This window comes from Episyrphus balteatus, chromosome 1, assembly GCF_945859705.1.
Source record: "Episyrphus balteatus chromosome 1, idEpiBalt1.1, whole genome shotgun sequence".
Taxonomy (NCBI): domain Eukaryota; kingdom Metazoa; phylum Arthropoda; class Insecta; order Diptera; family Syrphidae; genus Episyrphus; species Episyrphus balteatus.
In genome coordinates this window covers 15,529,648-15,543,372 of record NC_079134.1, presented here as the reverse complement: position 1 = coordinate 15,543,372, position 13,725 = coordinate 15,529,648, and the positions used below count along the sequence as shown (strand labels likewise).

The window sequence follows — 13,725 nt, the reverse complement described above, 5'->3', positions numbered from 1 at the left end:
AAAAATTGCCATGGATAAAATATTTTTATTCAAAGTCTCATGGTCTCATTTTAAAGCTTGTATTTTTTACTTTGAATTGTTGGTAAAAACATAAAAATGCATACGATAGTGTTACCGCTATCTGTCAATAAATTGCACTTCATATTTGTTTTAATGTTAAATTTTCCAGATACTCTCTGTTTTAATTTCAGTTTTTTTTTTTCCAACGATAGTATTAGCGTTGTCTGTCAATGAATTGCACTTAATTTTTTTTAAATGTTAAATTTTCCAGATAATTTGTGTTTTAATTTCAGTTTTTTTTTTTCCTTACATACTTCATTTATGTTGGATGGATGGAACCAATGAACGGATTTTTGAGTTCTTAGCATTGACTTAAGACTGGGTTCCCTTTTTCAGCAAAGTCAAATCTCATGTAAAAGCATTTGTGTGTATTAGTGAATGTGTTTCGCTCTCTCGCCATCGAATTCTCTGGTTTTTTACTCTCAGGATGTTGGTTATGGTTTTCATTCATTGTCTCTTTGTGAGATCGCCATCGCACTCACGGGTGCGGGGCGACATGCAAATGGATGTAGGTATACTACATAGATCTTTATATGGATATGGTTTGTAGACGAAAACTGGTTTGAAATTCAATATTTTCATGAAAGATTTCTGGAGTGTATACCTATTTATTTTTGAAATGAAAAAGAAACTTGTTTCCATGTTGCTGTTGTGGATGGCATTTGAGTTTTTTGTGTATCAGAGAAATATTTTGCATTATAATAATTATTATATGTAGTTGTTCAGCGGAGAAGCAGGTAGAGGATGTGTTATATGGGTGCATTGATATAATATACTTGACAGTATCCTTTGTGTAGTTTGTATAAAAATATGAGTAGATGCGCAGAAGGATTGATTTTCAGGTTCTTGCTCACTTTTGAGTTGTTCTTCTAAATTTTTTGTCTCGCACTCGCGCGTGCCGGCTGACATGGAAATGTATTTACTTACAATATATAGAATGTTTAGGTGCTTATGTGTATGTTGTTTGAGGATGGACTCGATATCAATCCAATTTACTTTCAACACCTTTTTAATAAAGATTTTTTATAAAGTCACCAATGCAATGAACTCAGTTCGTAACTGAATCGATTTTGTTTTTTATTTACTTATACCTACATTATTAGGAAACAAAATTAAGGCAGCATTAATAACTTATAAGTTACTTTTTTTTAAACCTTGAAATTAATTTTTCAATTATGTAATCAAAGTTTAGGGAAGTTTTCAAAAATAATTTTCAAGCTCAACACTTTGAAAAACAATGATCTATTTTTTCAAACTGATATTTTATTTATAAATTCAGATAGGCATTAGCTACATTTTTGCTTCTGTTTCCTCAGTAGCAAAACTATTTCCATAAATACCATCAAGTGCATTCTAACCACAAATACACTTATACCTATAACCCTTTACCCATTCACCAGCGAAAATATAACTATTATACCTACAAACCTACAAAAAAAAACCGAATCCGCAACATATAAACAAAGACAATGAAAAACAAAAGGACATACATATTTATATTATATAACCCCGCACGCACGCGCGAGTGTAATATAATAAACAATACAACCCAGAAATCAACCTAAATATGGAAATCAATCATTGTGCACAAGCACATGTCAAATGTCAATACACATTTTTACACACAAACAAATGCATACCACATATCTAATCCTTTACCTATATCCCCGCACGAGCAATGTGAATATTACACAATGCAAAGAATTTCGCTTACACCAAAAAAAAAAACCAAAAGTGTCAACTCGCAACCGCGGGTGCGATATTATAAACACGAAATGAATTGTTAGAAAAAAACCCAAGAGTCAACAAGAACAAAACAACCCTTTTTGAAAACAAAAGATAATGATCTTGCAAAAAATATCTACTATCTACCTACTCTCTGCAGCATCTTCATAATTTCATGAATGATTTCTGCCTGCCTGAGTGAGGAAATAGGAAACAAAAAAAAAAAGGATTATGTAAACACAAAAAACAAAAACAAAATATAACGAGAAAATGAGAGCGCAAGAGCAAGTTTTTTTTCAATAAATAGAAAAGAACAGAAAAAAAGAGTTCATCAGCGCCAGCTTATGCGTGGCATTCTTTTGAACTAAATTTGCATGTGTGCGTGATCAATGGAATTTTCAAAGTAAAAAAAGCTAAAATAGACACTTTTTCAACAATTTATATTAAAAATACTGTGAGCAAAAATATATATATTTTTTTTGAAACTGATTTGAAATATAATGAAAAAAAATAATAAAAATAAATTGTGGATGCTTTGACTGCCCCTTCCTCAAAAACAGAATGCAAATATTGGTTTATTAAAATCAAATTTTTAGTGTGTAAATAAAAAAAATATTTTTTTTGGCAAACGGGTTGCATGAACAACTTTATTAACTTCTCATTAAAAAATACAAAAACATTTTAAAAAATAATCACGCTTTGCCCCACGACTAAAATGCTAAAAAAGTGCATTTTGACACCTTTCCTTCAAATTAACCGTTCAAACTAACTTCAAATTAAATTTTAGAAATTTTATTGGATTCTCCTAATTTCCCTTTATTGTTTTCTTTTTGTTTCATCTAAAAACACTAATAAACGGTAAAGTTATTCTAAGAAGAGTGAGTAAAAAAACATGAAATTACAACAAATTAACAAAGCTTTTTTTCTAATAAAAAAGAAAAAAAAAAAAATCTGTTTCGCGTAGTGCATGAAAACACATTTGATCATTATAAAAAAAAAAAAAAATAAATAAAAAGTTTATAAACAACGGTGCCCCAACCAAAATTCTGATTCAATCTAAATTTGCAGGAAAAAAATCATTTTCGACCCTTATAAAAATCGCACAAGAAATGTTTCTAAAATTTAAATGATGCAAAAATATTCGTACGTTTATTACCTTTTCAAAAAAGTAAGTTTCATAAGATTATCTTATAAACTGCAAAAGTAATACAACAATTAGTCAACCATCTTCCATTAAAATGCTATGGAAACCCCCCCTTAAAGCTTTTGTTTCAAGCTTTTCAATGGTACTATTAACATGCATGTATGTCGATTACTTCACAACCAATTATCGTTTTTACAGAACTCAAAATTTGATTCCATTTTTTTGCTCCTAAGTGTAGTTAGTTTAGTTTTAGTTTATGACTTTTATTAAGCTTTATATAAGTAAAAATAATACAATATTTATTGCATTAAGTCTTAAGTCTTTTCTCAATATATGTCACCTTTTTAATTTAGTTTAAAGTTATTTTGTAGCTTCTCTACTAAATGCATGATTTTGATCGCCACATGATGTACAAGAAATCTTAAAGATAACAACTTGTTAGATAATGTCTAATACATAGTTCGAAACAAGTGTTAATGTAGTTTCTTACCAAACAATTTTTCACTAATTCAAATTTTCAAACATTTTTCAAAAAAAATTTAGAAGATCATTCTTTAGAAATTATTATTTTCAAAAATTGATTTTTCAAAATGTAATTAAAAATATTCTTTAAAAAGAACAAAAATATAAAAAAAATCTCTGACATTCCTTTTATTTATTTATTAGTAATCCTTTGTTGTTGAATGGTCGAAAATATATAAATTTAGACAAAAATATTCTGTGTAGGTAAATCAAAACAAAATTTTACTGACATAAGTACTGAATTGCCAATATAACGGGTTATATCGCATGTAAAAAATGAAATTGCTGAAAACCAGCTTTAAAAGAAATGTTTTTAAATTTTAGCTTGAAAATCTAATCACAACAAAAACATTACCGTTAAAAAAGGAGCCAAGTTCTCCTATGTTGAAATTATGCTGGCACAAAAAGTACTGAGATGTAAAAGTGTACCAAGTTCTAAAGTTTGGGTTCAAATTCGTATCAATAAAATTTTGATTGTTCTCTTGACAATTTTTCTTTTAATTACCGATTTTTAAAGTTATTTCAAAAATTGCCAAGTTAACAATCAAAATTTTATTGATACGAATTTGAGCCCAAACTTTAGAACTTGGTACACTTTTACATCTCAGTACTTTTTGTGCCAGCATAATTTCAACATAGGAGAACTTGGCTCCTTTTTTAACAGTAATGTTTTTGTTGTGATTTCACTACTTTTTGCAAGGTATGGCTGTAGAATTGAAAATCTCTATATTTGATGAAAATTCAGTGAAAATGGGCGGTTGCACGCCCCCTGGCTGAAATTCTCAAAATTTAAATTTTTTCCTTTGTATAAACTACCATCTCTACCATTCTACCAAATTTCAAGATTCTACAATAATCAGAAGTGCTCTATAATATTTGATGATAATTCAGGGGAAATGGGCGGATGCCACGCCCCCTGAATTGAAAATCTCAAATTTTCGATTTTTCCCTTTGTTTACACCACAAGCCCTATCACCGTGCCCTATATCTCAGAAACTACTCATCGTGCCCTATATCTCAGAAACTACTCATCGTAAAAGGCTGAAATTTTGTGAGGAGTTTGGTTTTGACAAGCTCAATAAAAGTAGCGAGTTTGAAATTTCTAGCATCTTTGGTGTGGAAGTTAGAGGGGGGTCGAAAATGGCCTGAGTTGTTTCCTGTAAATAAGGGTGTAGTGCCAAAGTTGCTAGAGAACTTGGCTGGGCACTACCGTGCCCCTTGATAATAAGATTTTTTTTTTTTTGCTTTTTTGTTGAATTGGTTAACGATTAACATAAAAACATAAATCTTCATTTTTACAGAGTGTTTTTATCTATTACTTTCATTTTGATATTTTCACGGGAGCGGGTCATAATTCTGCTTGTCAAAATTCTGTACGACAAAATTCTGTGGGGTCAAAATACTGTAATACCATAATTCTGTACGTCATTATACTGTAAATACAAAATTCTGTACGTCAAAATACTGTATCAACAAAATACTGACATGCAAAATTCTGTTTTGTAAAATTCTGTACGGCAAAATACTGTATATCAAAATTCTGTAAAAATGCTGTAAAAAAATATCGTTTTGATAATGTAAAAAAGTGCGCGCGCACTTTTTTACATTATCAAAACGATATTTTTTTACAGCATTTTTACAGAATTTTGATTTACAGAATTTTGATGTACAGAATTTTGAAATACAGTATTTTGACCAACCAGAATTTTGCTATACAGAATTTTGACTTTCAGAATTTTGTTCCTACAGCATTTTGCACATACAGAATTTTGACATACAGTATTTTGGCATACAGTATTTTGAATACAGAATTTTGCAACATACAGAATTTCGACCCCAACCCTATTTTCATTCATAACCTGCATGTACGCTCTTTGCTTGGAAAGCATTTTGGATATTAGATATTATGTAAACAAATGTTTTGTTGGGCAACAAAAAGACTTGCACAACTGTCATTTTAGAAGGGAGCGGGTCATAATTCTGCTTGTCAAAATTCTGTACGACAAAATTCTGTGGGGTCAAAATACTGTAATACCATAATTCTGTACGTCATTATACTGTAAATACAAAATTCTGTACGTCAAAATACTGTATCAACAAAATACTGACATGCAAAATTCTGTTTTGTAAAATTCTGTACGGCAAAATACTGTATATCAAAATTCTGTAAAAATGCTGTAAAAAAATATCGTTTTGATAATGTAAAAAAGTGCGCGCGCACTTTTTTACATTATCAAAACGATATTTTTTTACAGCATTTTTACAGAATTTTGATTTACAGAATTTTGATGTACAGAATTTTGAAATACAGTATTTTGACCAACCAGAATTTTGCTATACAGAATTTTGACTTTCAGAATTTTGTTCCTACAGCATTTTGCACATACAGAATTTTGACATACAGTATTTTGGCATACAGTATTTTGAATACAGAATTTTGCAACATACAGAATTTCGACCCCAACCCATTTTAGAAGGATCATAAGAGCCCTAAAAAAATCATTTCATTTCAGGAGCAAATAGATATTAGACAATCCTACTCAAATGCTAAGAAAAACACCGCACTTATTTTTCTACGGAAATGTACTATATTAGATAGAGTTAAAGGCTAAAATATACATCAGACCTTGGGTGAGCCCCTCTTCTATCTTGAAAATGTCAGATGCTATCTCTTAGGTGCGAGCAAGTACTTGGAAATTCTACTCAAATGCCTTGAAATGTAAGAAAGACATATCCAAAATCTGCATCATATTAAATAGAGCCATAAAATTTTAGAGATGACACTCGTCATTTTTAAGATGGTAATTTTTTGCTAAATTTAAAATTATATTTTAGTCTTTTATTACTATTTTTATCAAAAAAGATTTTTCAAATTTTGTTTTTTTTTTTTCGTTTGTTTTTTTTTATTTTAATATTTTTTTTGTTTTTTTCATTATTTCATTATTTTGCTACCAAACTACAAAGATGTGACAAATTTATTTTTGTGACAATTTTTCCTTTAAAAAAGGACTGTCATAGATAATCTCCTATTTTCAAAGTGGCAACCCTGTTTCGTTCTTTTACAATATCAATTAATGTTTATGTTTTTGATATTAACTGAGATTTATTTTTTTTATGAAAACAAAATGTTACACATACACCTCAGTGACCCATTTCTAAATTTAAATTAAAACCGTGCTTTTAAATTAAAACCGTGCTTTAAGTCTGGTATAGTTTTGATTTTGGGCAGAGAATTTGTTATCTCGATGACATCCACCATTTTTAATAAATGATACACAAAGAGTGCATTTCATCAAATACCTCGAGACAAGTACGTACATTTAAGGTAACATGAAATCTTAGCAAAGTTGTTAGAACCTATAGAATAAATCTTTTGATATTCAAATTAAAGTATTTGACATGCAGCCTTAAATATGTAGCTTTGCCAAAAATTGTTGTTTCTTAAAATGAACAATTTATTGTTTCGAAAAATGTACTCATGTCGCGTTACGACATTCACTTTTGTATATTTTTGATTCAAAATAATTCCGGTTTTCCCTGGATGTCCAAATATCTAAAAACAAAAATGAACAGAAATTGAAAAGAACAGGGGTCAAATCACGGCACACGATTACGATCATACGTTAACGTTTTGAATATTTCGGTCATATATAGCAACCATACATTAACGAACGTATGCCTTAATTCAACCCCTGAGCTTTTAGGGGAAACTTATTCACTTTAAGATTGACTTCAGATGATTTTGGGCCCATTCTCCGCAATACTTAACGCTTTATAATCGCTTTACATCAAATTTGTCTTTAAGAGCTAAAATCAGCAAAAACTTAAAAATTCGGGTAGCTATTTCTTGTCATTTTGACATTTTTGGCAATGTTGCGTTCGACACACAGTGCGGCGACCAGTGGAAAAAAGTCAAAAAATTTAGCCTTCTAAAACCGGTTTTGAAGAATGCAAAATTATAGCCAGATGTCTAACTTGATGAACTGTAATTTTTTGTTTTTTTAAATGCAACTACAGCAAGCTACACAACCTCTTAAAGGTAACATGTCAAAAGTAGGCCATTTAGTGATGATTTACGAATAGCTGCACCACGGAGTTAAATTGCTCCAATTAAACCGGTTTTTAATTGGATACTCGTAAGAAGGGTAAGCTTAATATATTTTATTGGTTTTTTTGCACTCCAAAGTCTTAGATCGTTTTAATAACCGGTAAAGTAACGGTTTATTTCTCACAAAAACAGCTTATTTTCAAAGTTCAGCATAATTTTTGATTCACGTGCATTCATCAAAAAAGTTAATAGGTTATAAAGTGGGAAATACGACCTTTCCAAAAAGGTATCATTAATCCGCGTCCACCCGCGTCCCTGCTAGCTATGACTGATTGTTTCAAGCCTTTTTACACACAATTTGTATGAAAAACGCACTTTTTGAGTTATAAAAATAACAATCCTTAGTGTACTTATATGACAAAAACTTATAACCGAAATAAAAAATGTTTTTATACACTATTTACTTGCCATGAGACTAAAAAATAATGTTAAAAGAAAAGATCATAAAAATTAGGTTGTTTTGAATTTTTTCCATACTTTGCACTGAATCAACGCACTGTACGACATTCGTGTCCAAAAGGTTAGAATGTTCATTGGGTCATTGTTATAACGCAATTGTGTCAAAATCACAACTACAAGTTTTCACGCACGGCGCACACTGGGGAAATTTGTATGGGAGTGCGGAAAAAACTCAATAAAAACTGAACCACTGAATCTATTTGGATGAAATTTTCAGGAATGACAGCTTAAGTCGTAAGAAACCATTATTATTCACTTGCACCCACTGCCACGCCCTTTGAAAAATATTGTAAGAGTTATTAAGGATCCAGATATTGTTCTTAGAAAATCTAAAAACTGCTATTTACAATTTACATGTACTTAAAGCATTTTTTTTATTTGTTTGTATTACCTATTGGAACCACCTTACCGATTTTAATTACATTAAATGCAAACGAATAACTCATTATACTGTTGTCTAGGTCCACGTCCACGCAAAATGAAAAAACCGAATTATAGTTAAAAAATACTCAAAAAACCACTTCTATCACATTTTATACAATTAAAAATATATTGGCATCACACATTTTTCAAGAGTTTATTCTGTTAAGAGAGCCATTACTCACTTAAATGACTCTGATTCTTCTTAGTAAAGGCAGGGCGAAGGATTCAGATGATCTGTATTTTTCTATAATAATGTCAATTTAAACCTATTATGTGACATTCCATGAGCTTTCGGCTTAGATCTTCCTATGAAATGCTAAAAACTGCCATTATTATAAAACATTTAAGCTACATACCTATATGTATAACGAAAATTCATTTTTCTGAAGCAAGGTCAGAAAATCAAATGCAATTTTATTGAAGTAGATTTATTAAAAAAAATCATGTGTGCAATTCACACGTGGTAAAAATGAAACTTTAAAAAATCATTTTTCTTGGAAAAACAAAATGGAAAAAATCTAACTTTTTTCCCATCACCTTTAAATAAATTTTTTTAAATGACAACTTATAATAAATTTTATATCATCTGAAATCTTATTATCTTTTATATGACGCTTCAATCAAATTTCTACGATGCCTACAAAAAAAAGTAAGAATTCTTTTCATTGTTATTTCAGGATTTTGAATATGAAATTTATTGAAATTTTGTACAATTATAGTTTGTTTTATTATCAATCACACGTATAAATTTCATTCATTTATCTATAAAAACAAAAAAGTTATAATCAATTGATTTTTCCTGTCGCTTTTTCGTTTCATCGTGTTTCAAATCACAACGATACTAAAGAAGTTTTCACTTCAAAAAGTGTTGCTAATTAATTTTACTTTCTCCATTTGTCTTTTCGGATAAGGATCTCTAGCTTGCAGCCAAAAAAAATAAAAATCTGACAAAAAGGAAGAAAATCTCCTTTTTGTCAGATTTTCAATTTTCTCGAAAACTAGAAGACATAGAAACATATAGTTTTCAGTGTTTGGTAAGGAATCAATCAAGGCAATTTTCTTCATAATTCAATTTTGTATGCAAATCCCCAATCTTTACAAAAATAGTATTGGATGTGTTTTTTTAAATTTTTTTTTTCAAAATTTTGACATTGAAATCGATTATTTCAAAAACAATTAACTTAAGGAACTTAATTTAAAAATTCGAATTAAGCGTAATATTCTGGCTTTTGAAAAAGGTATCATTTATAACTGTAAGTGTTACCATTGATTTTTAATATTTTTTTTGTTATTTTAAGTAATTTTTAAGAAAATCATTTTTGCGACCAAATGAAGTTTTCAATTGCCAATAAAAAACGCAGTGGCACCTGGTGGCACCCAAATTTGGTCTTTATCGAAAGGTAATTTCATAAGGAAAATGTTTTTAATAGTCTGTAGGCAAGTGTAGCTAAAATTATATATGTATACAAAAATATGAAAAAATTAAGCCATTTTTTTTTCTCTTTTCTTTAAATGATTATATAAAATAATTAATACCTTTAAAATTAATAATTTCTTCGATTAACAATAGACAAATGATGGCATCTTTAAGGAAAAATAAAAGTGTATGAGTCGGCTCAAGCAAAAAAAAATTACACAACTTTAATTTCAGGGTATTTTCACTTCGTTTTTTATACTTTCAACAACTTGTCCCTTAACAAAGCTCTAAAAACTAAACTACAAGTCCGATTTTAGTAATTATTTCTGATTTTGATTCAGATATTATTCTAGAATTTAGAAATAGTATTGAAAATGTTCTCCGAGGTACTTAAAATTTTGGACTTTTTTCCGCAAAATCCCCAGTGTGCGGCGTTCCTCTATAAAATTGACAAGGTTAATTTGATCACAAAAATCTCAACTTATTTCTTACAAGATAGTCGTTTTCAAAACTAAAGTCTAGCTGATCAATGTAAATCTTATATTTCTATAGATTAGAAGTATGTAGAAAATATCGCATAAGAAAGTTATAATATAGAACGCAATCCAATTGAACCATTAGAAGTCGCGTTTTTATAGAAAAAAGAAGTGGCAGTTCCAACTCCACAAAAAGTGATAGAATTGAGACTTTTTTACAGAAAAATGGAAAACTCCATATAAATACCTTGCACGCTATACCATATATCTCCTTCCCTTTTCCCATAAAGAAGGGTGGTAAAGATATAACTAATAATAAATCGAATTATGACACGTAAGCCAATTCAGCCCTTAGCCTCCTCATATAAAAGGTGATAGAAAAGATAGAAGGTATATAACATTGGAATGTATCCAAAAGGGTGTCAGGTGTCAAAAACTTCCTTTCAACTTAACTTTTTGTTTCTAACCCAATTCGAGATTCCGACGGGTGTAGACGACGACGGCTATGACGGCGACGACGACGTCGACTATGGGTTGCAAGGCTATACAAGTAAAAACTTGCATAGGAAGCAAGTAGATGTGTCTTTCGCCATCCGCATATCAAATTCAGGCGTGCACCGTGCCAGAACTAATTCAAAAGTGTACTTCGCGCCCGCCGCCATACGATATAGAAGTGAATCAAAAAAGGCTCTATTCATTGGTTGGCGTTAGTTCTAGGAGCTGTTGCAATTGAATATTTTTATAGCGACCCGGTTACATTTAATTGGATTTCACACTGCTCCTGGCAGTGAGAGTGTTTGGGTTGCAGTGAAATAGTAATAACAAGCAAGTGCATCCGATATGAATAACTGACAGCAAGTCCTTGAAATTGAAATTTAAATTTTATTCGAACTTAAAATAGTTTTGTGATTTATTTTGGTTGATAAAGTGTGTGGAATTTCCTTACAACAACAACGAAATCAGTAGTAAATAATAAAATGGCTGGAATTTCAGTTTTTGGTGATTTGAGAGTTCGAAATCGGTCAGTCGATGAAATTTCTTCCTACGGTGACGGTACAATGAATGTATGGCAAACACTTGAAGTAATTTCGGGAAATAATTTGCGAAAGAAATACCATTACGAGGGTTATAGTGATGTGGAAAATGTTTTAAGGACTTTAACAACTTCGTCACATCGAAGAGATAGTTTTGTGGATAAAGTTAATACACCAGAAGATTCAAAGAGGAATGATTATGGTGATGGAGGTGATAGTGGGAAGCCATCACGATCTGATCAAGCGAATGCATCAGATGCAGTGAATGCAACGAAAAATAATGGAGGTGGAACAAAAAAACGAGGGCGTGGAAAAAGTGTCAAATCTAAGAAGAAAGCTGTGAAGTTACCACCAGGAGTACCACCAGAAGAAAGTGAAATGATAGTTCTATCGTTGGATTGTACAGATTTGGTGAAGTGCAGGTTTGTAGATTTAATTATTAAATTAAAATCTATAGGTATACCTAATTTGGCTCACCTCATTTACAGTTGTGGAAAAAAAAGTTGAAACAAATTTCTACTAAATTAAAGTTTTTATAACTCAAAAATATTAATTATTTTGTGAAATTTTGGATGGACTATGAATGTTTCGAAAACAAGATTTTACATACATTTTCCAAAATAAGATTTTTAAGATCATAAACTAAATTGATTTTTTTGTTATAAATAAAATTTAAATTTTTTTCTGAAATTCAACTTCTTTTTAAAATTTTTCAACATTTTATACTTTCAACTATTTTTTAAATCACATTAAATAACTTTTCTATGGTAGACATGAGCCGTTAAGAATAATATTTGGCCAATTAAATTGCACTTGGGAAAAATTTAAACCTCCTTGAAATTTGGTAGACTTGTCTATTATGTCATAATTTAACAGGAGTGTATCAAATCCCAATTAATCTGACATAATGCGTACAAGTTATCCCAGGTCAAGCCTTGAAAATATCTGTTTTTCAGTCCCAGTTGTTTAAATTTTAGATCAACAAAAAAGATTTTTATGTAGAGTTATAAGTTTAAAATACATCTCAAGATTTTTTTTCTAAAAGTGTCCATTTCAATGAAATCAAAAATTGGGCTAATTTTGCAGATAGGTTTTTCTTAATATACACTGAACCAAATCCTTACGTAAATACAACGAAAAAATTCGTTGAGCCAACGAAAATTTAATTAATTTTCAGCCGATGAAAAATTTAATTGGCTCAACGAAATGGCTTTCATACGTTAATGAAAAACTTCATCAATTAACGAAAACTTTCGTATTTTAATGAAATTTTTCATAAAAATTTTTGATCAAGAATTAATGAATTTTTACATCACTTTACGAAATTTTTTCATCGATTAATGTAAAATTTAATTAACCACGGTGATATTTTTAGTTAGTCAATGTATTTTTTGATTAATTTATGAAAGAACTTTCCTTAGCTAACGAATTTTTTCGTAAATTTTATGAATAGTTTAATTAAATTACGAAAAAATATTCGTTAGGTAACGAAACTTTTCGTTGTATTAATTTTTTTTTAATAGGTTATAATATATATTTATTGGACTTGTTAAATTATTATTAATTTAATACAGTCCAAAACAAAAAAATTGGCGTTTCGACCCGGTGGAGCTCACTTGGACTCATCAGTTGACTTATCCGTGAGACACCTTGTCAATACGCAAATATTTTTTATATTCAGCTCAACTTACATAGATTTTTAAACAAAAACCTAATGTGAACTATATCCAGCAAGATTCAATTTTTAATGCATAAAACAGAAATGCACCCAAGTCTACGTATTTTTTTTTTTTTTTTGTAAGGCAACGATTTTTTTTCGTTAACTGATGTATTTTTTCATAAGCCAATGTAATATTTCATTAGTATATGAAGAATTTTCATAAGCTTATGAAGATTTTCGTTAGTTAATGTTGAATTTCATAAGTTAATGAATTTTTTCGTTACTTAATTAAAACTTTGATAAAGTAAGGAAAAAATTCTTATTTTTGTTCTTTAAAATGGGTATGAAATTTTTCGTTAATTGATGAATCTTTTCATTGAATTGGATTTTTTGGCACTAAAAAGGGAGAAAAAGTGTATGAAACGTTTTCATTAATTGATGAAAGTTTTCATATTACGAAAAATTACATATTTTCGTTGAGCCAACGAAAGTTTCGTTGGGCCAACGAAAATGTAGTGTATGAAACGATTTTCGTAATTTTACGAAATTTATTATTTTCAGTGTAGTTTATCATAATTTCGTTTGCAAGGTGTATATTTCAAAAGTTGTTGAAATTAGTTTTATCGTACGTACTCCAGTGAAAATGGCCAAAATATATTTAAATGTGTTTGAGTAAATTAATATAAAAACTAAGAAA

At 29.7% G+C, this 13,725-nt stretch overlaps 1 protein-coding gene across 2 annotated transcripts in view; it reads left to right on the top strand.

Moving 5' to 3' along the window:
* Nucleotides 1–13,725, top strand: part of LOC129916876 (cilia- and flagella-associated protein 45) — a 61,635-nt gene that overhangs the window by 1,853 nt on the left and 46,057 nt on the right. The window contains exon 1 of one of the 2 annotated variants that reach the window (XM_055997073.1): nt 11,297–11,790. The exons of the other annotated variant lie outside the window; for it this stretch is intronic. Within the exon in view, the coding sequence (XP_055853048.1) occupies nt 11,312–11,790 (479 nt within the window). The 5' untranslated portion in view covers nt 11,297–11,311. Of the gene's footprint in view, nt 1–11,296; nt 11,791–13,725 lie in introns of those variants that run through there. 2 annotated transcript variants of the gene reach the window in all.